General features: G+C 41.0%; 1 protein-coding gene across 1 annotated transcript in view; it reads left to right on the forward strand.

Moving 5' to 3' along the window:
- The first annotated feature begins 4408 nt into the window (after positions 1–4408).
- ELK3 (ETS transcription factor ELK3) overlaps positions 4409–26549 on the forward strand; it is a 30099-nt gene continuing 7958 nt past the window's right edge. The window contains exons 1-3 of the mRNA XM_085321375.1: positions 4409–4472; positions 12835–13043; positions 21167–21961. Coding sequence (XP_085177501.1) covers positions 12837–13043; positions 21167–21961 — 1002 coding nt within the window. The 5' untranslated portion in view covers positions 4409–4472; positions 12835–12836. The remainder of the gene's footprint in view (positions 4473–12834; positions 13044–21166; positions 21962–26549) is intronic.

The following is a 26549-nucleotide window of genomic DNA, read 5'->3' on the forward strand; positions in this document are numbered from 1 at the left end:
CACAGATTGACTTGTTATTTTGCGGGTTCGCCACGTTGCATGGAGCCTGTTTTTGGTTCTGGGGTTTGTGTGTTTACATGCAGGAAGATAGGTGTACATGATACTTAGGGACACTGCACCATCAGCTGTACAAAAAATATTAATCTTAGCCTTGGAAATGCAATTACATGACAACATGTTTCTTCAGAAAATCAAAGAAAAGTAATAGATACTGAAGTAAAAAGGCATTTGGCTATAAAAGATAAAGGAGATAAGCCAGAGAGAACCAACGTACAGTTACTTGTGATGCGTATAACTGTATTTTTGCTGGTCTATCTTGYTGGTAACATTGTATAAAAATTTATATGCTCAGGTAGTTACTTTTGTATGCTGAGTAGTTCTGTATCCATAGTACTGAATAGCCTAAGGTAGAAAAGACTTGATAAATTTCTAGTACTTTTGACAAAGACATGGCTAGTTGGACTCATTCGTGCAATTCAGACTATATGTCAGTCCATGGTTTTCTTCTGGTGCTGATGACTCCAATCTGTAGCGTATCTGAACGTTGCTTTTTGAGTCCCATCGTAGAACCAGGGCACTGATGATAGGACATCATTAGCCTGGGCTCATTTCAAGGAATACTACAGGATTTGTGTTGGTGTGCATCTTTTGTAACCACTCGATGGTTCATGCAACAGGCTGTTACTTAGGGCCTTTGAAAATCATCTTGTACTGTATATCCTAGGATGGGTTTGTCATGTAGTATTCTGTGCCTTTCTCCGCAGTATTTTCCACAATAGGGAATCTTGCAGTCTTGAATCATTGGACAGATGTTTACTCAGTGTGTGGCTTGTTAAATGAATCAACTGATAGTTTGGAGGCTGTTGAAAGCTCTTGAAAGACTGAATGTATCTATTCTCATGTTGAAGTATTTTGCTGAATTATGTATGATTTAAGAATTAGTCATGATTTGCAGGAGAATGTCAAGGTGTAGGTAGAGGAAGTCCAGCTCATTGCATTGCAAAACACAGTGCTGCATGTATGGGGACAGAGCAGATGAAGCACACAGTATACCTCAAGGGTGCCCTTCACAAAAATAAAGTGCATCTTTGTCCTGTAACTTTATTTTTGAGTGGATGTTTTGGCGGTTTTAATAGCTACTAACAATTATGTCAGAATTCAGGTTTTTAAGGATTTGCTTTTAAGAATGGATTTTAACTCAAAGCTTTGTCAACAAGAGTTTTACTGCTTTTCTAAAAGCAAAATCTGAACAAAATACCTACCATAAAAATATCTCAAAGGTGGTAAATGCCAGCTAATTCAACACCAATTAATAACTGTGTAGATACTCTGCATTTTTAATTTTATACAAATAATATGATTTTTGCAGTACCAAAACAGCCTATAATTGTTGGTCTGTTCAATCAGTGTGATTGATATGGTCCGTATCCCGCAGTGTGCAGAATAACTACATATTTCAATAATTATTTTAAAGTTATATTTTAGTTAAGAACATAATATAACCATTCCATAAGCAGATATAACTCTGCTAGGGTTTTTTTGTTGGTGGTGTTTTTTGGGTTTTCGTTTTTTTGGGTTTTTTTTACTGCTCTGGAGTTACTGTTGCCAATACCACATATGATTTTGGCTTGCTTGCTCTAGTAGCATTGTTGTGACTATCTATAGCAGTGGCTTTTGTCCTCTTTAGATTTGTGCATCTGTAATCTTTTCTAAGTGGTTGTGTAGATGTCTGTATTGCAGCTGAGTCGACTGTAGTGCTGCTGTGGTACTTTCTTGCCTTTTACCTGTCCTTTGCAAGGATCCACTGACTCCTGTATGCATGGGCTGTATGTGGAAAATCATTGACCTGTATGATGGCAACTATAAACTTTGAGGATAAATATCAATAAACAGCTTTAAAAAAAGATTTTTAAAGACTATTCTGTTTGCCGTCTTTGCATCTGTGTAGTTAGATACTCCTCAAGGTGTTCGGAAGACACTGGGGAAGACTTTCTCTAGGAGGCCACAAACTTCCTTTGTTTTGATCTTGTAAAGCACTTAAGCATGTATTTATTTTTCAGTGTGTCAGCACTCCTGTTAATGTACTGACACTAATTGCATGTTGCAAACACTTAAGGGCTTTGCTAGATTAGGTGCTGAGTGTAACCAAGGCATTGGAGTAGCTCCTGCTAGCTCCGTGCCATCTTCCTGCTCTGTGGAAGTGTCCCCCTAGTCTTTCTTAGCTTTGCTCGAGAACTTGGCAGTGTTGGGATGTGCTGAGTGTGTGAATGATACTGCCCAGTCCGTGGGCTTTCCCAAAACCCATTTCACAGAGTCATTTGAATCATGTCTGGGTCTCTGCCTGTCAATTTATTATACCATGTTTGGAGATTCTGAGTAGTTTTACAGACCAGTTGGATAATCCTTGTAAATGCAGAGTAGTGTATGTTATTGCTCTGATACAAGCAGTGGTGTCTTTGTTTCTTCAATTTGAAAATACGTATTCATTTTTTCTTATCTTGTGGGTCATAACTGGAAGATCAGTTCAGGTAGTAGCAGAGGAAATCTCACATTAGTATCAAATTCTTGCACATAATCTTTTAGTTTTAGCTGATGTTAGATTATATATTGAATCATTTAGTTGTAATCTTTTTGAGTCTTACTAATCATTTAAAATTAATAAAAGCTTTCTAAGCATTAATCTAAGTATTAAATCCTGTCAATGAGATTTTACAAGATGGATTTTCCTTTGAAAATATTGGTGAGCAACCAAAAATAAGTTTATTTAGAAACATTTTCACAATTATACAAAAAAGAATACATTTGAATTATGTAATTTCTCTAAAGAATCTAAATGTTTTCAATCTAATGCCTTCTTGTGAGTTTTCTATCCTCATTTTGCAAAACAGCTGACAGTTTGTCTACAAAACAGATTTCTGTTAAACATCCATTTGCCTCTAATGTGGTGACAGCACCTCTTTACTGTTTCTCTGTATATCTCTTCTCTTTTTAGAATTTGAAGAAAATTGATCAGATGTATTTCAGTTTAAGCTTTTGGGGAAGGATCCTAATGAGTGTTATTGTTTTTAAATGTTTGCATTGTGGTCATGTAGAGTGGCCTCTGCTGTATCAAGTCACAGTACAACACAGACAAGAAGTTTATAGACTCAAGTACCACTATTATCTCTGCCCAGCAATTTACGGTAATTCATTAGATGAAGCGATCCTTAAAAAGCACTTAGAAGCTTAGAGCAGAGTCCTGTTTCAGTCATGGCAGTGGAATCTGGAGAAAGCTGACTGGCTTCAGAGGATTTCTTCCAGGTTACGCTAACACGGCTGAGATGGCAGTGTGGGTTTAGATTCCAGCTCTAGGGSCTCTCTGAAGCCTGGTGACTCAGAGCAGACTCAGAGCATGTCCCGGTGTCCATGGTTAGCTTAGCAGGCTCCAGCGCTGGTGCAGAAAGTGTGACTGCAGCCTAGCCCTGCTTCAGGCCACCAGTCCTTACCTGCTGAAGCTCTCTGATACAGAAGCTTCCACCATAGAGCTGGGTCGAGCCTGGGTTGATCATAGCCTCTGTCGGGAATAGGGTAGAGTAAAACTGTCTCTGCAGTCTGGTCCAGCCTGAGGAGAGGGGATATAGTCTTTAAGTTTTATTTAAATATGGAATCTCCTCTGGGATTTGGTTTACAAATTAAAAAAAAAAATGGCTGTAATGTATCCTTAGCAGCAGAGACACTGGCAAACTAATTGGCAAATTGATGTCATTTCTAAAGCTAGGCAGTTCAGGCACTCATTCTGCAGTGAAGTTTGCAGTAATCGTTGAAATACTGTCTCCCTATTTGTCTCTTCTTCATAGTTTACTGCAATCATTGGAATTGGTCTGAGTACACGGGACACAGTACTGGAGAGTAACAACCGGATGTTCTGTTGGCAGAAATTGCCTGTATTTTAGAATACATTCTGTTGGCTGTTTCAGCATTTAGCGAGTGATGTTAGGGGAAAGATGTAGGTGTGACCTTTAGGTTCCTGTTGGTATTACTAGACAAGTGAAAAATGTTAGAAGATAAAACATTAGTTTATTCTTTTAAATAGGTTTCAGTCTAGTTTAGCACGTGGTAAACTTGTGTAACAGAACTTTGATCAGCATTGAGAAAGAAGGAAGATCCCAAATTTTGAGATGGGACCCGTAAGAGAGATTCTTAACTTTTCACTATGAAACCATTACACATGGGATTAATACAGCGTGTAGAGTGAAAAGGATGCATGTTGGCTAGTGCTATGACTAACTGCTCATTATTTATGACTAGGGATCTTAAAACCTGGCTCCTGCTGCAAGTATTATTATAGCAGTGCTAACTTCTTGGTGGGCGGGGAGGAAATGGTCTAGGTAAAATGGCTCTATCCGTGTGTAGATTACCATCTGCTGAATTGTGTTACACCTTTTTCAGCATAATGCTATGACTGAATCTCCTTGTGGCGTGAGAACATACAGGTAAGCTGCTTATGTTATTTAATAGTTTAATGACTCATCTTGCTAATCCAGCAAATTCTGAAAATTCAGTGTGCAGAGGATGGCCAGCTTGGGTTGCTAGTGTAAGCTGCTATCATCTTGCTGTGCTTCAGGTTGCACAGAAATTACCAGCCACATCAGCTTGCCAAAAGAGACCTACCGGAATTGCATTTCCTTTCATTTTTACTCTGTCCCTCTCTATCCACAGCATTATAAAGGTTTGCTTGTTTACATAATTTTCTAATCTAGGGAAAATCAGTCAACAGTTTAAAAATCTAAATATGAAATGTGTGAAAAGTAACATTTGATACAGCTGATTATATCATTATACTATTTACAGTGCTAGAGCCATTAACATAAGTTACAAAACTGGATATTTCAATACCTCAGTTTAAGAAGAGAGTACAGATAAGGAAAAAGTATTCACATTTGAGAGTAATTGTCACTTGATACATGAGAAATGAACTTCTTAGAGTAGCACCTGTTCCTGATGACTATATCCTCTGACCTCTTGTGTCTATATCTGGTTTTTGTTCGCATGCATATTTTCCCTGAATTCACAAAAGGGACTGTCAGAGATTTTGTATAGGACAGTCAAGTAATCATGAACTATGTCCTGTCCTATGTAAGAGAAACTCATATGGGGAAAATAAACGTATAGAGCTGGCTTTGAAACCAGAAGTGGCTCAGATTGCAGCGCAGCATACTGCCAGCGTGCCCCAGATGTGCACCACATGAGCAGACAGGCAGCAGGGCAGGGAGTCTGCGCTCAAGTTACGTCTTCCCCAAGGTGAATGCTTGGGGCCGTTAGCAGTTTACAGAGTTCTGGTGATGGCGAGCTTTAGAAATAGCTGAGCAGGTTGTTTGTCCGGCCTTTTGCAGGGAGTCAGCTAGCCATATTCCCTCCTGCTAATGGCTTTTACTCTGTTCTGATTAAAACTGTTTCTTAAAATGCCTCCTTACAGAGAAATCTGAAAATACTCCTGTTTAAGGCGGTGTCATCACACCTCTCCTTGGCAGGCAACTGCTCCTGTGTTGTATTCATTTCAGAGTTGTAGAGCTTTCTTCCTCTGGCGATCTGCCTCAGTCTTTCTTTGATTTATCAAAAAAAAAAAAAAAAGTATTATCAGATACACCTCCTGGAAGCGCCACAGGACACGTGTGTGAATTCTTTCTTTGCTGCAGTGTAACTTAATGTCGTTGTGCAGTATTTTGCTGGATCTTGCTACTGTCTCCTTCATGATGCTGCAATTGCGGGAGTATCTTTATTTTTTTTATAAATGTGCTGAGTCCAGAACAGTGAGTGTTGTTGCTTGAGAAGGTGGCCCTGTAATTATCACACTTTATTGTAAACAATCTTTTAGTAACAATATAAATTTAAGAGAAGACTATTAAGCAGGAGTGGCAGAGCAGGTGTACCTTGTGTGACTCCGTTAAGTACTTCGGTCAGCAAAAACTCTCTTTTTTTGACACATCCTTAAACCGCTTTGGATTTGTGCGGTGGTATTACTGTAGTCCTGAAGGCAAATCGGAACTTCTATGCTGGGCAGTCTTCAACTTTCTCTAATATTTCCACTGGGTGGTGCTGCAGGAATTCCTATTTTTTTACTTGAATCTGCATTTCCCAGAAAGACGCCTCTAAAATATAATAGGAGGAAGTCCTGATTTAGAAAGTTTTTGCAGTTTCAACACAATAGAAAAACTCTGAGGATGCTCTGGCAGGAAATGTCCCAGTTGCTGGATATGGAAAAATTACTAGCATTCTGTATCATACACACGCAGTGAGTTCCCTAAAGTGCTGTGAATATGGGTTGCACCATTAGTTTGATTTATTAACATATTACAGAGAAAGTTCTGCATCAAGTTAAAACAGGTATATTTACACACTTACTTGTGAGCTCATTTTTTCAAAGCCAGTTAAATTAGCAGGATGATCTCCTTTGATGAATATTTGACAAAGCTTCTAAGTAAACAAATTGATATTTGTTTTTCCTCTTTTCTGGCAGAATCACTGACTTTTCACCAACCACATCCTATTTATCATCCTTGAAGCATCTCTGTTGAGAAAGAAATGTGAGGACAGACTCAGACTTTTGCCTTGTTCTTTTTAATGTTCTGTAGCAAACATTTGGATGCTTTTGGCAGTTCTCTTTAACCTCTCATGATAAACTTTGTGTTACATAGGCCATTTTTCAGGGGAAGGTATTAAGTTTTGCTGATTCTCTTGATTATTCAAGAAAAGTATTTTTTCTCAATTGGCTCACATTTGCTTCTGGAATTAAGAACAAAATAAATATGCTTCAATTTTGTTAGAAGTGAAAATGTAAAATAGAAAAAGTGGTATGGGGCATCTGTAAGCTATTAGACTTTCCATATGAACATCCACTTCAGAATTATGTTAAAAAATACATAGCTAAAGCAGCTAGAGACTGCATTAGTCCATATTTTTCTTTAAATATATTACTTTGTTTTTGATAGTTGCCATTGCTGAATTTAATTCTTTGGTAATTTCAAAAAAGTTTTTTAAAAAGCTCACATAGCTGTTTATCTTATAAATATTTTTTACTTTAGAAATGGGTGTAATTTAGTAAGTCTCAATTTCTAGTGATGAGAAACTGATTAAAAAAATATTTAAATAACGTAAGTAATGACAAAATAGCTGTATTCTTTCACACGTTAAAGTAGCAGTCACCTCAAGGGTTAAAATGAACCTGAGACACTTAGAAAAATAAAACCAGAGCTGCTATTACAAACTGGGACAGATGTAGGAGGCCAGGTTTCCTGTGGCCCATTTTCCAGTTTCCTGGCTGCAACCTGCAGAAATAAAGGAAGCCGCATGCTAACGTGAATGAGACCCTAACAATGCCCAACGTCACCCTGCTCCGAAAAACGTGCTGTTCGCCAGCAGTCGCGTACAAAGGCAGCMAATGGATGTACAAAAAATATGCGCACGTTTTCCAGACCGGTTGAAAAGGAGAAAAGGCATMTGTTAGGAGAGATGTGGTGTGTTTGCGAATGCACGCGCTTTCCTGTGAGAGAAGTGGAAATGGAGGTGTGCGCCTGCCGTGGTGGGGCGTAAGGAAAGGAGTTGAATCTTTTGCAGCTGCTTTGGCTACGAAAGGAATCGGTTGTTTTTTCATCTGCTCAGTGAAATTAATTTCCCTGCTGTGACTCTGCGTCTTAATCCTTTTCACGTACACGTCTGATCGCTCTGGGATTACCTGTGGTGCATAATGCCAGCTAGCACCTTCTGTGTCCTGCCCATTTAATTGATCTCCAGCTGATTTTTTCAGCCTGTGGGCTTCCCCAGTAGCCTCTCCTGTTCCTCATTTCTTCATCTTCCCTGACTCCCACGGCTGGGTCACAGCTTGGAGTTGTGCTCCTCTGCTGTCTTTCTAAAGTGAAAAGGGGACAGTTTCTTTTTAGTAATTGGAGGGTTCTACGGTTTTTGCCTTCAAAACTTGTCCAAAATCATCAATATTTCTATTTATTTTATGAGAGCTATGGAGGGGCTATGGAGAAAGAATCCTGTTAAAAAATTTGGTGTATCTGGGAGAAGGGAGCATTTGCAGGCAGATACAACAAGGTCATCTGAAAGCTAAGGACTTGCGCTGAGGTCCTGAATGCTGTAGCGTGGCTCTCCAGCTTCCTTTACCACCATCTGGCTTTTCCTACACAGGAGCTCTACCAAACTCGACACCTCAAAGAGGCTTTATTTATCTGTCTTCATAGTTCATGTCATAAACTTCTCTAGTAATGAGTGTTTTATTTAGTTAGTTCTGCCTCTGTACCTCCAGGTTTTCTACTGCTTGTTTTTTAAGATGAGTTTCTTACTTATTTTGTCTAACAGGTTTATGACCTATTTTTGTAGCCTTAATGCCACATGGCTAACACTGCTGTATGGGAAGTCATGTACGTTGTGTTGATCAAAAAATGGTAATACAGCCCATCAGCATGTGCATGTCTTAACGATTTCTAGGGCAACTAGCATAATGTTTTCCTGAGACTTGCACCTTCTGCTAAAAGTCAGCCTTCATACTCTGAGGTTGAGAGCCAGTCTTTGGCATTTGAGCCTGCAGTCACTTCACCTCAGTGAGGAACTTGGCACCCCTTTTGCAGGAAAGCCAGGTCTTAGATGGGACAATTTTGCCTTTGGAAGTGCCTTTCCTTTTCTGCCCTTCTCTTTAGGAAGAACTTGTGATGCTGACTTTGCCGCTGCTCCAAGTTTTGGCGTTTGAGTTAGCCTGTTAGCTGGGATGAAATGAAGAGGGGCAATATTACAAGCACAGATATTCTGAGTCACCTCCGTCCCATCTCAGTCCTGAACTTAAAAGTTTGATACATGGAGATCACATTGCATTGTATTGATCACCCAGTTAGGGGCACATCTGAATGAATATGAACTGGTAATGCAAATGATGTGTTAGGCTATTTAAGTTAAGTCAAACTAGCAGGTTTGTTTCATGCCTTAGAAGATACTGGTGAGTGTCAAATGTATTGTATAAATGTTTAAAAAATAATATGATTGCAAGGCTACATGTGTTAATGTTAGACCATGAAAAAATTAATTTTGACTCCTTTGTCTATATGCATTTGATTAGACTTTCCATGACCCAATATATATTTCTTCCATAAGTTGGCTGTCTCATTCTGTACCAAGAATGTATGTTACTATCTAAATAAGTGACTTCTTAAAAATTATTTTTCTTTTAATCCTTTTTCACATTTTAGAGAATAGGAATAAAGCACAAAGATTAAAGCCGAGTTTATCAAATTCAGGATACTCTATCTGAGATGCCTGAAGCCTAATTGTTTAGAGTGTTTAAGATTCTATATGACTGTATATGTTGAGCATAAAGCTTCTGTTCATAGAATCATCATAGAATCAGTAAGGTTGGAAGGGACCTCTGGAGATCATTTAGCCCTGTTAAAGGTTGATGCAATTGTGAATATTCATAGTTCAGCAAATCAGACCTGAAGACCTCTTGTTGGGTGCACAGAGAGAAGGAATGTACGATTAATGATCATCTGAAAATGTAGTTTGCATGATTTGCCTCAATTAAGAACTATACATCCGGTTGCTATATAAACTATATACAAAGCTTTATACAGGAACTCAGTGGTAGATGGAGTGTTAGTATCTAATGTAGCATTGAGCTGTTTTAATCTCATTGCTGTACAGGCAAACTTGGGTGATATCCAATGGAAAACTTACGGACATACCAGTAAAGTGCATTGATATACTGAATTTTTAGGTGCACAGGTTCTTGATAAAGCCTGGTCACAGCTTTGCCCTTGGAGAAGTGACCACAGCTTTCACCCAGAGGAAGGCAATACAGGCAGGTGGCGAGGAGCTGCTGATGGCTAATCCCACCACTGCCATCTCCCCTGGGTCCAGAACCCTTGAGATTATGTGCATATCTGAGCTGTTTAAAAAAAAAATGGTCAGGCTGAAAAACCATTTTCAAAAGCAATAACCTTTTATATAATAGCTGGCTGGAAGTCACCTCTGGTCACCAGGACAGGACAGACAGCAGCTGAGTAGGCACTCMTGTGGCATGGTCTGCTCAAATCTCGCACTGTTCGTGCGTTTTGCATTAAGCATATGGCTCAGTCACTGTGAGGCCAGCACTTATTAAATAAAATGTAACCCAAAACTGTTTACATTTGGTAAAATGATAGTCATCAGCAAACAGGTTCGTAATGGAAAGCGTAGTGCGAGGTTAGCTGTCGGTGGCTGCCCTGCCAGCGTTCCTGGCCAGAGCTGAATGGGGATGGAGGAGGCTGCAGCACAATATGCTTCATCCCGGGCGCAGTTCCAGCCAGCCTCTGTGCAGAGACACGGTCTCTGGTGAGCTGAAGGAAAACTTCTTAGAAGTTTGGAATGAGGGAACTACAACTCTGAGGTATTAAAATGTACAGCTAATGTCATGGGGGTAGAGTTTGTATTGGTGCTTCCCTCTTTCATTTCTTCAGCTAAAATTCTATGGGCAGTGTTTCTAGCCTGGGACCCCTTATGTATTTTAATATAGTTTTGAAATGAGATATTAATAAGTTTAATTTTCCAGAGCAAAACATGTACCATTTGTGATTATTTATTTAAAAGGGCCATATGATACAAGCTGAAATTATTCAGAATATCCCTGTCTAATGTACACTATGTAGAAACTAAGATTATTTTTAAGCAATGTGGCTGTATATACCTATGTACACATAGTAAAATAACTTGAACAATTGAGAAAGTAATGAAAATGTGTTACGAGTTATTAGATGAACAAGGATGCTTTATTAGCTATGATGTTGTAGATAAATAATCCATTAGGGATGCTAATGGTCACACAAATTGTCTAACTTAAAGGAAACTTTTAACTGTGAAACAAGTATGTCACTTTCAGATATATTTAACTGTGGCTATACAGTTTCCTACACTGGGTGGAAAAGGATTTATATAAAGTGCTGAAAAAAATGCAATGAAGTAAATGCAAAACCTTCCAAAGTGCCAGAAACTCCATATAGGGAATTCTTAGTATGTATTTACTTGCTCTTAAATACATGTTCCTTCAAGGGTACATAATAGGCCTATGAGCCTTTGCCATCCCTTGGGGGTAGTATGTAGTCATTCTGTTACGCAGCTGGGTGTCATTAGACATGTATTTCTGCCCTTCTCATTCAAGCTGGATTCCCAGTTATTTAGGGAAATGAGGCTTTTGCATGGATAATAAAAACATGACCAATTTCAGCAAACTCCTTTTTGGACAGTATACTTAGAAATTATTTAGACCAAAGTGAATCTCCAACTTGTGTTTGTCTTTTCTGAAAAAATAATTACAACATTCTCTAGTTTCTTTACTTGTATTTACAATAGGTTTAGTGAAGCTCATGCAATTTATTTTCATTGTTAACTACTGTATTTCAAAGACAAGCAGGTAGTGAATTAGAAAAAAATACGATTTCTTTGGTGCTGCAGCAGACTTGTATAGGCAAATATTATTTCTGCGGGCTGCTTTAGTTACATATAGTAGAATAGTTAGAAGTTTTATGCCCTCTTGTGGTCAACACACCAAATGAAATGTAAGCGTGATATGCACTGGCCATACAGTGTTTTAGGATAAAGAGAATTAACATTTTAGGAAACAAAATGAGTAGGAGAATCAAAAATTAACAGTTTGTTGGGGTAAAGCCAAAAAATATCCATTGCTACATGTACTAATATCTCACAAATAATAATTAACCCATTAATACTGGTATTTTTAAGTGTGCATTAGTTAGATGAGAGTTAGAACATGTCAGAATGAAATATCAGAAGAGACTAAGAAAAAATGATTCGATACAGTGTTAACATGCTAATGCAGTCAAAGTTACTGAAAGTGGAGAATAATCTGAGTTTGTTTAAAAGGTCAATTGCAGCTACATCTTTTTACAATAATAAATTGTCTTTGGTGCCAACAGTTCCAAGTTTTAAGTTGCCTGTGTGCCTGTGCTGAGTTGGTGTATAGTCATTTTTATGTTTGTTCTTCTATTATAACATGGACAGTTAGCAGGGAAAAATCTATTCAGAGTTAGCAGGGAAAAATCTATTCAGACATCCTTAGAAGTGAGACTTGGGCATGATTAAAACATATTCCTAACTTTCAGCTGCGTGTATGATAATGAAAGAAAGGACCCTTGTTACAGAAAGATTCAGGCTAAACAGTGCTTACTTTACTGTGGTTAAGTGAACTGATCATTAATCATTTCTGCAAAATATATCTTTTGAGCTGGTTGAATTAGCAAGCAGAAATACTGAGAGCCATTTCAGGCCCCCCCAAGTGAAATACTTGAAGGCTGTACAAAACAGGGCTGTCTGGTGTGAGTGTTGGAAGTAAGAAAGAGTCTGGTTTCYGGTCCTTCAACTAAAGGCAAGACTCCTCGTCTTTCCTCCTCTTCCTCCCAATGACATAAGTTAACAAGTTCAGTCTGCTCATCATTACAGTAAACAGCAATTTTTCCGTTGCTTTCAGTGGATAAATATGTCAAGCCTCCCCCCCCCTTTTTTTTGCTGTACCTTCTTTTCAAAAGTGTCTCTCTGCACTGAATGGAGGCACCGACTGGAGACAACCCTGTACCATGTGAACTAAGTGGGCAATACTCTATTTCAAGTCTCCCTTCAGAAAGCAACAGTGGCAAAAACGCTGAAATGGGAATCCAGGGCTTGCAGGTTTTCTGGGTGTTTGCTTGCCAATGGTACAGTAACTTCCTTTGCCAAATTGCACTCTTAAGTACAGCTTACTACAGAGATAAGCGCTGGCTGCAACATGTGCTCCCAGATGTTTTTCACACCGTTGCTCTGCTTTGTCCCTTCTAGGTATGGAGAGTGCAATCACGCTGTGGCAGTTCCTTTTGCAGTTGCTGCTAGACCAGAAACATGAGCACCTGATTTGCTGGACATCTAACGATGGCGAATTCAAGCTACTCAAGGCAGAAGAAGTGGCTAAGCTGTGGGGACTCAGAAAAAACAAAACTAATATGAATTATGACAAGCTGAGCCGAGCGCTCAGATACTATTATGACAAGGTAAATTTTGTTATTCTTGTGCAGACTAAGAAAATAGAAACACTACCATTTAATATTTCATCTCTCTGTGGAAGCTTGTTAAAAGTTCCCCTATTTAGTTACAGTGGATAACACTGCTGAAGGCAATCACAGTGGAGGTAAGAGGGCAGCTAAAACAWGCACAGGAAAACAAGGCACTTCTATTTCCTCAGAAGGAGAAGTTTTGAGTAAGGTTTATGCTTACGTGTGTTTATGCATTTGGCTACCCAATACTTTCTGTAGCTTTTGAYGACAATAAAATACGTGTTACTAATGAAGGACTGTTTGATTATTACAGCCTGCATAGGATCTTCTGGAATGCAGGAAGGTGGTAGAAAGTAGTAAAACTGGAATGCAGCAGATAGAGCAGCAGCTTCACCAGCAGGTATCAGCTATCTTAGGACAAGGAAAAGATGCACAAAATCCCCAAAAGCATAGATAGCAGGGTTGAATTTCAAAGTTTTTGTGAGACAGAGTCAATTTTTAGCTAATCTTGCCTGATTTTCCCTGTAAAACGTCTTTTTTCTTTTTTTTTTTTTTACCATTGTATAGGGTCCTAATTGCTTTAGTTAGAAATAAGTGTTTAAACATTTCTAGAATTATTGTGGCAGTGTAATATTACTTCACAAGAAACTTACTGTAACTCTTCATGTGTTTCTTAAAAGAGTTTGGAAATTTTCCACTAAGTCATTTTTAGGACATAATCTGTGTTAGTTTCAACAGCAGTCTAGATTATATGTTGCTATGATTTAATTAGCAGCAAAATATACAAGTGAGCACCAATTTGATGTCTTCCTGGAAGTGCAGACTAAAAGTAGCAAATAGCAGGAAAGCAGCTTGCCAGGTGGTGAGTGTCAGAACAGGGATGTTTTTGAGTGTATTTGTCCAGGTAATAGTCTCACATTGAGCTCACCTCAAGTGAGGACTATTTTTGCAGTAGAATGTTAAATTTATGCACACTTGTGACATTACCTTTTGCGTATCTCAAGTAAAAATAGTGGCACACATACTTTGGTCAAGCTTTGCTCCTTTATTTGCCCTTGCAAAACCTACTTAATTTTGCCCCTCCTTCATGTTGACAAAAGAGGTCACGATTACATCTGTTGAGGTTTGATGGAGCTAATTAGACCCAAGATACCAGCACAGTTTAGGCTCCAGCCTAATGGCAGTTTGCACGTGTTTGTGCTATGTGGCTCTCTGAAGCTACTACCAGACAGGGAGTGTAGGCACGTATACACTTACTGCAGAGCCATTTTCAATCTATTTATTTAAAACTGAAGTTTGAAATAATAACGTCTTGGACATAGCAATCCAGAGTTATTTAGATCACTCAATTTGCTTCTGATTTTAGAGATTATGAGCAGGCCCATAATCTAGAAGAAGTCAGCAGAGGGTACTGGTGGCCAGCATCCCTGAAAATCAGATTTCTTGACTATACTGGCAGTTCATAAGATCACTCTCATGACTAAATCATCCTTCACTTCAGCAGTCTTTGGACTCAGCTTGAAGTGTGGTGGCAACAGTATTACAGAGGACAAAGATGAGAGCGGGGAGTAAACACAGTTTGTAGTAGATTAGCTAGACTAGACTGGGAATCTCTCAGATGTAGCAAGACACTAGAAGGAAAAAAAATAAAGAACACATCTCTGGAGCAAGTAAAGTATGTTGTATATTATTCTTTCTCAATTTCAAACTCTACCAAATTCAAGGAGTTTCCAATTGTTTTTCCAGCCTTTTCTGGATTAACGTTATGTTGTTTTTATTAGTTAATTAAAGTCATTTCAGGATTATTTTCTCTTAAATGGATAATTTTTAATGATACACTGGTTAATTATTTCTACCAGTTCTTGGCTTTTCAAAGAATAGATTAAAAAGGAGGGCTCTCATAGATCGGTGTATTATAAAGGAAGAATTCATAGCCACATTTACTTGGTCTGTTCTCATCCTGATTTTCAGGAAAGAAAGTGAAATGAGACTATATAGGGGCTAACTAACGTGCAGCACCATTATGGCAGGCTAGCTACCTAGACGAGGCAGAGGAAACTGGATATGTTTGTTGCTGAACTGAGCTCAAAGTATAGTTACTGTGTATTAAAGTACTAATTCCTGAAATGTCCAGTGGTGCTGTGCAGCCAGGCTAACGCGACAACTAAAAATATATTAATTGAGAATTATTTTACTGAGCAGAATTTGACAGTTATACTTTTTGTTATTCACATTGGAATTGTGAAGGGCTCTTTCTAATACACTAGAATAGTATTTTTAGTTTCAGATTTAGAGCCATAATATGCAATAAAATGTTTTGAGTATTTTGTCCAGTAGAAATCAGATTTTTATGCTCGAGCCCTTTCAAAGGTGTCCGCCCGAGCTGTCACAAAAGGATTCAGGGAGGACAGTGCAGCGGGTGTTTCAAGTAGTTGACGTGATGAATTCCCCTGCACTGAGCGCTAAAAAGGCTTCTGCTCAGCGTGGGGAAATTCGCTTTATTATATCACTCCAACCCTTCTGATTAGAGATTTGACTGGGATCAATGCAGACAGAGAGCCTGCTGGTGAACGAAGAGCATATCCAGGCAAGTCCAAATACACATTTAGTGGCTGAACAGATACTGCTTTAAAATAGGGAAGGTATTTATGGCACTTGTCCTTTGAGATCTGTCTCTGAAATGCCTTTTCTACAAATCAGTAGAACATAATGACTTCTTGCTTGAGGSTCCTTTATATTCCCTACCGCTTTACCTTCCCCCTCCCCCCCGCCTTTTACTGCATGGTGTTTTCAGTTGCTTTGCTCCCGCTTTGTCATTTCTTTTCTGCTACCCAGTCAGCATGTGCCAGAAGAGTGGCCATACAGTCTCTTCACCAGGTTTCTTGCTGAGGTGACTGCTCACTGTTCTTGCAGCCACATATTTTGCTTTCCTGGAATATGTATTCTCTTTCATCTGCAGATTTTATCCAGGTGTGACACAAGGATTTGGGCCATTTTTCCACAAGTTTTGCAGCCCAGTAGAGGCAGTCACTTCTGCATGGAAATAAGGATAAGCTTTTCATTGGCAATTTATTGTGATCTGGGTTTGAGATGCAGACATGGCTATTGCTATTTAAATTGAAGGAGTAACTCCTTAAGCAAAAAATAGCAAGAGTCTCTTACTCTCTGTGGGGGAATGGCATGCTGTGTCCCATTGGGTCACAGGCAATGGAGAAGGAGGGTTTATTAGAAGAGTGCAGAGGGATAAGGGAACCTGCCACAAGGTTTGAAGCACAGGAGATGCTTGCACAGGGCAGCACACAGTGAATCCGAGGGGGGCTGACAGTGAGCACTCAGGAGAGGATTCAATCCTGAACTCTTGCCCTGCGTGCAGTTCAGCCTATGCTGCATGGCAGAGAAGGGAAAGAAGTCGAGGAGGGAAAAAATAGCTCCTTGGCTTTCTCCTTTTCTTTCTGCACAACGAAACGGGAAGCGCTGGCGAAGGCAAATAGCCCCTGCCTCTTGCACTCCCTTTCCCTAGACCTTTGGCTGATTTGTGGGTTAAACCGAGAGTAGTCTAGGGCCTGAGGTAGCCTTAGGGAGCTTTGTGAGATCCTTGCCACCTGCCTTGCTTTTGTCAGTGACAGACGTGTCAGCAGCTTGATGTGCCTGGGATGAGTGTGGCAGGCAAACAGGATGAAAGTGCTGCTATSGGATGGGGAGCAGCTGCAGGAAAGGTGAGACGCCAGACCGCTGGGCAAGACCTCGTTTGGGTGGTTGTCTTGTATCTAGAGGGACTTCCCTACCTATCAGCCGAGTGATCTGGCCAGCACGTGAGCTTGAGAAGAGGGCAGAGACCTTTCAGAAGTGGCAAAGGCACAGGGGATGGGCATTTCGTTCTCAGGCTGCCTTCTGCATGCAGCTGACATTAACCGAGTTACTGCTTCATGGTTTGTCTTTGCAATTATTCACTGTAGAGAAATAAAACCTGATCACTGCATAAATGGAGGTTTATGGGCTCTGCCATTTTGCTTGGGGGGAACACTGGCTTGTTAAAATTCATCATAGGATTCATCTGAAGTTAAAAGTAAATTAATTCCAGTACTGGAGCAAAATAACACAATTAGGGCAAGTTCCTTAGCCTGTCTTTGAAAGCAAGCATGATGTGCTGTTAAGGCTGATGGCTAGAATTATCTAAAATTCAGATATAAAGCACCTCAGGAAATGCGTAGCGCGGCACAGCTCAATTGTAATTTGCTACCGTGATGCTGGTTGCTGTCAGTTTGTAGATAACCTAAAGACTTTGCATTTCCTGCTTAGTTTTTGTGGACAGGTTACCCCATATCCGTGTCCCCCCMTCTTTAATGCATTTCCTCTATTGCCTTAACAGGGCAGCTGCTCAGATGACAGCAAGCACAGAGGGAACGCCTCCTTTGCTCTCTCTACCTGCAGATTGAGCAGCAGGGCCGTCCCATTATGTGTTTTGGCCAGTCAAACCCTTTTAAGCAGGACGAATATTAGTAGCTTTTTTATTGGTAAAGTTGCCCAGTTGCTTTGTTTTTCTGATAGCTGAAACGGCAGATGCCTTTGGGAAGTCTCTGCAGGTTTCATGACTGTATGAGGCCATATGCATATATCAAGGTAACACCACAAGAAGGAAGCTAGTGGGTTTTCCCAGTTAGGTGGTTTTTTTTATTATTATTTATTTATTTATTGAGAGAGGGGTGATGGCAGGGTGAAGTCCAGGAAATTACCTGCAAATACTCGTTAATTGGATGTTACTGTTGTGAAAGTCAAGCCTGCRAAAGTTAGGAAATGCAAGAATCACAGCTGCCTGTGTAATCTTAATATTTACATGAGTTATGCTGCATCTTTAATTACACACTCATACTGTTGTCATGAGCAGCTATTCAGTATTTTGGTATTCTCTCCGAGCAGTACATGGCCACAGACYTTAATCAGTGAGTACGTTTTAGTTTCAGTTAATGGCTCCCTGCTTGTTCAGATGGGCTAGCAGAATAACATATAGTATATAAATAATATGAGCTTCTCATCTGTGTTTGGGGCAGCACAAGGAYCAGACCTTTTAAGGTGCTTTCCCTTAGCATTCAGAGGTGCTCCAGACACTTCCCTCTCTCCATACCAGGTCAGACTAACTTGGTTACTAGTTCATATTTTTGAAGCCCAAGTGTGGATGGCAGCATAGAAGAATAGTCTGGGGAACAGATTTCTTTGCTTTGTCTATATGCACAACCTTAGGATATAAAGTGATAATGGAAATCACTATTTTACTTTTGGAAAGGTCTACTTTTGAGTTAACTAAGGGAAAAAATCCAAGATTACAATGAAACGATCCTGATGTGCTAGCAGTAGCTTACCAGCTATCTGTTTTGTGGTGGTACAGGTAAGAGGTGTTGTAAGGAGAGACTTGAAGGAGCACTGGCAAACAGCTTTCTGGCGGTATGGAAGGAGCTTCCTTCAAGACTGATGAGTGGAAGTCAAAATGGTGCTTGTCTGAAACAGCGTAAAAGTAGTTAATGGATGCTGACCTTTTGGGAAGAAGGGAGTAAAGAGTTTTACATTGAGTAAGAGATCACCTCAGAAGTCTCCTCTTGGGCAGCAGTGGGGGCCAGGTGGTCTCCTCCCCAGCAGCGCTGTGCCTTGTGCTCCCTGCAGCCGGGGCCAGCGCGCTCGCTGCACGCCTGCTCCTGAGCTCGTTTACTGAGGAGATTCAAACGAACAAGAAAGAGTGGCTAAACGTGGCCGTGTGCTGTCCTGCCACCAAGCAAGTGCCTTCGTCTCCCTGCAAAAGTGGCCCTTAGCGTAAGGAACCTTCTCTGCGCTTTCGTAGGGTGGAAAAAGCCCAACTTGACACGATGTCTGTTGCTGTCCTCTGTGGGCTGAGTCGTCTTTCGCAGTTCTGAATGGTTCTGACAGACCACTGAGGTGACAGTTAAAAAAAAAAAAAAAAAAAGCTGCTTTTTACCTTCACTTCAATTATTTGTCAGAAAAAATCATAAACGACAGTGACATTTCAAAGATGGCTAATTAATTTGCCTCCTTATTTTCTCTTACATGCTGATGGAGGTTTCCTCAGGCACCATCTTTAATAGAAGCCTCCGAAGTGCTTGAGGGAGCTGCACTTAAATCCTTTTCATCTTCAGCCATCATTAAGCGGGCCTTTGCTGCAGGCTTATGRAGATAGAGGAGCCGCAGTGAGAGAGAGAGAGAAAGAGAGAGACCTTCCTAAAATATAGCTATATTTAATAATAACAGAGGAAGTATAAACTCACCAGCCCATTTGGTTGCTTTTTATAGCAAAGTTGCCCTGTTTCAGGTCTGCCCCAGTGTAAAAATGTTGCCCTTAAATACACTTAATATTTCCCTGCTGTGAGTTGCATTTTCGAAGTACTATCTCCATTCCCAGTGCTGGATGCAGCAATAACTCTGGCTGCAAGGAGCAGAGAGGAGGGATTATTTTAAATTAAAAAGAATGTATTAAAAAAGGAAAATAAACCCCAGTCTGGATATTTCCTACCATAGGTGAATTGTCCGGTTGCATTTTTAAAGGATAAGGTAACATCAAGTTCGTGAATCAATCAGAGTGCAGAAACAGTGTGTTCATCTAATGTTTCAGCTGATCAATACAGAAGTGCAGACACCTCTTTCTACAAGTCAGCCCTGCTTTTGTGACAAGGAAGTTGTAGTGCGTGCACTACAAGCACAAAGAGCTGTATGCTGTACAGATAAAAAATAGAGATGATGTTTGCATTCCTTCTTCCTTTTTTTTTTCCTTTTTAAATCAGCGTAACAAAAATTTCTTCTAGTCTCTGATTCTTCTAGACAATTCCTGGAAAAGATACTATTGTTGAGTGAAAAATAAATTAGATTTTTAGCAATAATATGACTATTCATATTCCCTTATGTAGGGATAGCAAATGTCTGTTTGCAGAGTATTAGCAGGAGGTGTTGCAGATGAGTGCTAGCAGGAGAACCTGCCCAACCAAAAGGCTAGCTTCTTTGAAAGTTTTTCTTCTTTAAAAAGAGTGTTTCAGATAAACCATCCACCAGGAACTTCAAGAAGACAGAAATCATTGATGAAATCCCAGGAAATACTGCTCCCTAGCACTTGGCTTAGGGTGGTAAATGCTCTAGTTCTTTCATAGGCCGGGCCCCCTAGCCTGCATCTAGTGCCATGAAGTGCCTATGCTGCTGAGCCCACATTGAGCCCTTTTAGATACAGCATTTGTCTTCGAGCAGCTAACATACTCATTTTGTGATAGCTAAGACTAGAATCAGGACCCTCATCAAAGATCTCCATTTCAAAGTAAATCTTCCCCCCCCCCCATAAAGGGGACACTTTACGGCAAATATCAAGAAAAAAAGTTTGATAAATCTTGAGATATTTGCGGTGATAGCTTTTTCTGAAATTTTGATATTTGGTTTAGACTGATGAAAACATTCTGCCCGCATCAGTGAGCATCCTGAGTCTAATGCGTACCTGGAGATTGAATAGAAGCTACAGCAGGATGCAAGTACTCCTCCATGGATAGCGTGCAACCTGTGCAAGGGATTGCCACTATCAGACATGCAGCTCATGACTGCTGAAGGAAGCACAGTTGCCACCAACTGAGATCCATACCGTTGCATGCTGGAGGGGAGGAGAGGGTTAGCAGCTGGAGCAGGGAGGTGATGTTTGTTTTGTCCTTAGCAGATATTTCAAGAAGAGAAGTGTTTCATGCTGCAGGATAACTAGTCTCAGTCTTGAGAGGTATGAATGACAGCGTTTGCCTTCATTGTGAAGCACATGTGACAGAGTGACCCGAGTCTGCAAGGTAGCAAAATTGTTCTTAGTGGAAAGAAAGTAGTCCCAAGCTGCCTCAGAGGAAGTTGGATGGACGTAGTCCACCARTAGGTCTTTAAAGCATAGAAATGGTATTTTTGTTAGACACCATGAGGAGGAGGAGGGGCTGTGGTCCCTCTCTTTGGGTAAGGTATGAGAATGAGCCAAAGCTGAGATGCGCTTGATCAGCTGGAGGAGGGAGTGGTGCCTGCCTYCCCCTGTGAAACCATTCGTAGTTGCTGTCCTCAGTGCCTCTGAAATACTGATCCTTCTGGCTGATCTGCTTTTGTATTTGCAGAACATCATCAAGAAAGTGATCGGACAAAAATTTGTGTACAAGTTTGTCTCCTTTCCTGAGATTTTAAAAATGGATCCACACGCTGTGGAGATCAGCCGAGAGAGCCTTTTGCTGCAGGACAGCGATTGTAAGATGCCTTCAGAGAGCCGGGAGCAGCACAAGCACAGCTTGTCAACACTGAAAAGCACAAGCCGAAATGAGTATATCCATTCTGGCCTGTATTCCTCTTTCACCATCAACTCACTGCAGAACCAGCCAGACCATTACAAGCCAATCAAAACAGAAAAACTGGAGGAAAAGTCAGAAGGAAACACACCCGTGGAAGAGGTTCGGACTGTTATAAGATTTGTGACAAACAAAACAGACAAACAAGTTATGAGGCCCATGGTGTCGTTACCTTCCACCTCCGAAACAGCGTCTGCCTCTGCTTTTCTCAGCTCTTCGGTATCAGCTAAAATATCTTCTTTAATGTTACCCAACAGTGCCAGTATTTCATCTCCTTCATCATCATCTTCCAGATCCCCATCTCTGTCTCCCACCTCGCCGCTCCCTGCAGAGCACAGGAGCCTCTTCCTTGAGTCCAGTTGCCACGACTCGGATTCGCTTGAGCCTCTGAACCTCTCTTCAGGCTCCAAGGCAAAATCTCCATCTCTTCCCCCAAAGGCTAAAAAACCCAAAGGCTTGGAAATCTCTGCCCCACCTATGGTTCTTTCTGGCACCGATATTGGTTCCATTGCGCTCAACAGCCCCGCGCTTCCTTCAGGATCCTTGACTCCAGCTTTCTTCACTGCTCAGGTAAGACTTGCCCATCCCGTGTGCTCTTACTTTAGCCAACTCTCCCTCCGCTTGGCCGAGAGGGTTAGCACTATGGGGGCTAATCATCCAATGGAAAAACATATGGGGAAGAAGAAAACRTAGCAAAGGCCTGAATGAAGTAGGGAAAGTAGGTTCTTCCCACAATGTGCTCAGAGCTTCCCAAATGAATGTGGGAAAAGTCATTCCAGTTCATAGGGTGCCTGGGAGGACGACAAGACAGGCGGCTGTTGACATGAATGAATCACTTACTGATTCAAACCAGCCTCCAGGTCTGCAAAACAAGCAGAAAAAGGAATTTAAGCAGGCACGTTGTGGGATGCTTGGTTAGGTTTCTCTACTAGATGTGGTATCTGTTCAAGAAGTGTGAAATTTTCATTAGCTGTCAAAGACAGAGCAGATTAATTGGTTTCTAAGACAAGGCTYTTAAGCCAGCTTCAATTACCAAGGTTTTACAGGTTCACAGAGTACTTGCCAGAGCCTCTTTTCAGTGCAGACCTACTGCACAACCATTTGTTTTTGTTCTTTGTAAAATAACTGTTAATTGATCACGTGTTTCTGGGAATGGCAATATCGAGTTCTCATTTTCTTGAAGATAGAGTCCATCAAAAAGCAAGTCTGAAAAAAATCTAGCAGTTCAGAGAAGAGGAAAACCACAGAACAGAGTGATTTAGTGTGCTCATTAGTGAGTTTTGTCTTATACTACCACTGCAAAATCAAAGAAATCTGACAGTAAAAATGTCCCAGATGGCAAAAAAATAAAAGTTGTTGCAAGTACTGTCACCAGATGAAACACACTGAACRTTAAATAAATAAATACAAGGTGTGTGTTTAAAAGGTCTCATTTACTCAGAAAATCCAGGCTATCCAGGGGTCAGATTGTATCCAGAATTCCCCTTATCTCTGCCCTATTACAAGAACCTTGTTGTACAAATCATGCCTGTAGTGCAGCCATGTGTTAGAGATCTTTGAGCTGGCTGTGAACAAGATCTCATGTTTGCACAGTGAAAAGCAGGCTCTGCGGAGATAAAAGCACAGGCGCACTCGTACAACACAGCACTCGCTCTTGTTGAGCTTTTCAGCTGGTTGCAGAGCAAGTTTATGCAAAGCTGCTCAGTGTTGTGCRCTTCAGACACACCTATAGGCAACGGAGATACGAGGTTGTGTCGCAAATAAAAGAGGAATTTGTGGGTCTTTATCTGTCATTTTTGTACATCATAAAGCCTTTAAGTGATGTTATGTTTGGCAGAAAGAACAGAAATGTGGCAAACCAAGAAGGAGGTGCATTGGCGGGCTTTTATAACCTCTAACTGTGGCATAACCACAGTTAAGTATTTTGCTTGCAGGGAGCAAATTTGACAAATAAATCATATCAGGTGCCAACCAGACACAATGACAGCATGAGTTATTACAAGCTTACTTTAATCTACTACTACCCCAAAACTCAATATGAACAGAATGATTTCTTTCCTCACTGATATGCTCATTTTGTAATAATTCCTTTAGACGCTTTATCATTCATCTCTAAAACAGTGTAGCTACCCTTGAAACTAGTAGAAAGGAATTTTGTAGATGACTGTGGGTTTCCTTTTGAAGGATGTTTAGCTAAGGCATTGATGATTGTTATCTACCACCATGCCATAGCAAATCTATTTTTTGCAGGGTGTCCTATCACAGAAGAGGCAGACGGCAGCCAGGTAGGGTAGGGTCCACTTATTTAAACATTTGGCTGTGTAGCAACATAGCTTCTTTCTCTGTTTTGGCCTATTTCCACTGTGGTTAAAGTGCACCCTGCATCCTAAATGCTTGACACGGTGTTAACAGAATAAAAACTACACAACAGCTGCATTTAGATAACTGTAAAATCACAATGCAGAACAACTGAAGCCACAATTTAGGCTCGAAATCTGCAGTACCTCTCATTACCCTAGCGAGCTGCCTGCGTCAGATATCAGCCAGCCCTGATTTGTAAGATTCCAGTGTCAGACGCATACTCACATGGCGCAGGTGCAGAGTAGGCTGTCACACTCTGGCTCCTGCTCCRGGAGCGATGCAGGTTCGGAGAAGGTCATCCTGTCCAAGCAGGCAATGCCAGATGGCCCTCCGTTTTATCTTCTGACCATAAGTAAAACCCTCAGGCAGAGCCTCCTGAAAAAAAAGCATGATTTGCACAAGCAATTTTAAAATGGGAAGACCAGTTTGAAGAGGTCAGGACATACCAGTCCGGTTCTTTGACAGAGCAATGTCAGCTTTTCATTTGATGAGCTTTATAGAAGAGGCTTATTTAGATTTTGTTCAGTACCTGCTTCTTCTACAGATTACTTGCGCTTTTTTTCTGGCCRTGGCCCTCTTTTGGCCAATGTGAACACGTAATTTTAACACCAACTCTTTTCTTCAGGTCTCTACTAGCATTTTGTGACATTTATAACAAGCTGTTTTCTTAGGGACAAAGTAGAGTGCATGTAGCACATGCGGGGTGTGTGTGTGGTCTGTATGGTTTGCACATACAGTCTCCAGGCTCTGGTACGTGCCTAGGAAGCAGGGCCGTGGGGCAGCAATTGTCCTTTATCCGACAGCTGCACGTGAAAAGAAAGACTGCACTTACTTACATGCATTCTTTTTCAGAATAGTTGGAAGCCAAGAAAGAGCATCACTGCTTAATATAATCCTCTCRGGGCAATGAATTACTTCTATTTAAAATATTCCTATGCTTAGACTGTAACGATGGGTTTTAAGTAGGAACTTCCCACTGGGTTTCAGTCTAGGATCAGCTATATGGCTACATGAGGGCAGAAAATGAAGTGATACATCACTTTCCTCATGCAGCTTAAGGACAGCCTGTGCTGTGGTGGTTTTTAACACTTAGGTTTCCTGCGGTGGTTTTGCTGCTTGTCTGGTGGCCGCACTCTGAGCACAAGCCGAGAAGACACTGTGCTCCTTCTGCGTTAAATATTAACAGAGGCGGAGGCGTGCTTTGGCTGGCTTTTGGCTCCAGCAGAACTGGTAGATGTTAGTATTGTGGTCACGAGTGGATGTGAGCTTTGGCTTAGCACTGCTGTTTTACATGCTAACGTACAAACAGGTGCTCGCTTTCAGATCTCCTCTCTCTCTGAACACTTGCTCTGGCTGTATTTAGGTGTGAAGAAACACTTCCTAGTTTTCTCTATTACTTTTCAAAGAACTCTCTTAAGAGCTGCTTTCTAATTCTGGATATCTGCAGCTTCTCTGAGAAAAAATAAAGCAGCGGGGCATAGCTCATTGGACTCCTTAGTTCAATTTGCACAACACTATGGCCATAGTTGAATGTTGTTGTTGGGTCTGGCTGCTTATGTGTTTGGTTTTAAGGCACTGACCTTTACAAGGCACAGCTGTTCTGTAAGTAGGTCTCTGAGTATTTATCCTGACCTAGTTAGGTGAGTTCTTTGTCCATCTCATAAATCCCTGTAGATAACCTTCTGCCCAGGGCTGTGTCCATGGCTCAGTTTGCAACACAACGCAGGACGAGGGCTGCTGCTGGTGCCACTGTCTTCCTGTCGCGTGAAAGCACCGTGGGCCTGAAGACTGGTCACAGGTGCCTGCTTGCCAAGTAGCTCCCCAGATATCTTGACAAGAGCTGTCACTTGGTGAGACCAAAACAGAAACTTTCTCTTCCCCACGCCTCCCCCCACTCTGTCCCTTTTGATGCTATCACCAGTGTCACCMGTATCCAGGCATAGCAGCTGGGGCTCTTACTCCAGCCATGTGCTGCCACCTCTGCATAATACTTCCCGCCCCGACCTCACTGATATTCCTGTGGCCGCGGTACGTGYTACTTTACTGCGTGAGCACCAGACTCTGAATCCTCCCAGGCTCTAGCCCTCTGCAGCTCACTCAGCAATAGCTGCTGAATTGCTCATTGCTTACGACAAGTAACCTTCTGTGGCRAATTTCAGTTTTTCAGAGCATCAAACCCAAGCTGTATTATCACTTTTCAAGCCTCTTCACAACCTTCACTGCTCCCTGTTCACCTGCTTTTCCAGCATAAGGAGCCCTCTGCYCTGCTGGTAATACTGTGCAGTTATTATTCCTTCGGCTGTAGCTGTGGTTTCTTCGATGTGGTTTGGTATTCATGAGCCACCTTTTCAGCACAAGGGAGCTGGCCGTGTCCTTTCCCTTTGCATTTCTCCATGAGCCCTGCTTCTTTCAAGATTCCTTAGAGAAATCAGCCACTTAAAGAGCAGCCAGGCTCTTTAGATATGAAACACCCTTTCAGGTATCCTGGGACAGGATTGCTGGGAGGACCCTATGGTTGCTGCTCCTTTTCTCCCCCTTTCTTCTCTTCTACTGTCGTTAAACTATTTGTTTGTACCTTGTTTTGAATTCAATTGCAAGCAGGTCAGAGCCAGGTTGGGTATTCCTGCGCCTTTGTACAGAACCTAGAGCACCACAGCCAATCTCTTAGGCACCACTTCACAAATAATACATCCGTCATATACTAAAATACACGTAACTTGTTGTACCTGCCTTTCTGATCCTGTTCACTATAGAGTCTTAGCGACATAAAGCAACAGTCTCTGGTGTAAGCAGCTGT

Source organism: Rhea americana, unplaced genomic scaffold, assembly GCF_003343005.1.
Source record: "Rhea americana isolate MKP2758 unplaced genomic scaffold, rheAme1 scaffold_69, whole genome shotgun sequence".
In the NCBI taxonomy this organism is placed as follows: domain Eukaryota; kingdom Metazoa; phylum Chordata; class Aves; order Rheiformes; family Rheidae; genus Rhea; species Rhea americana.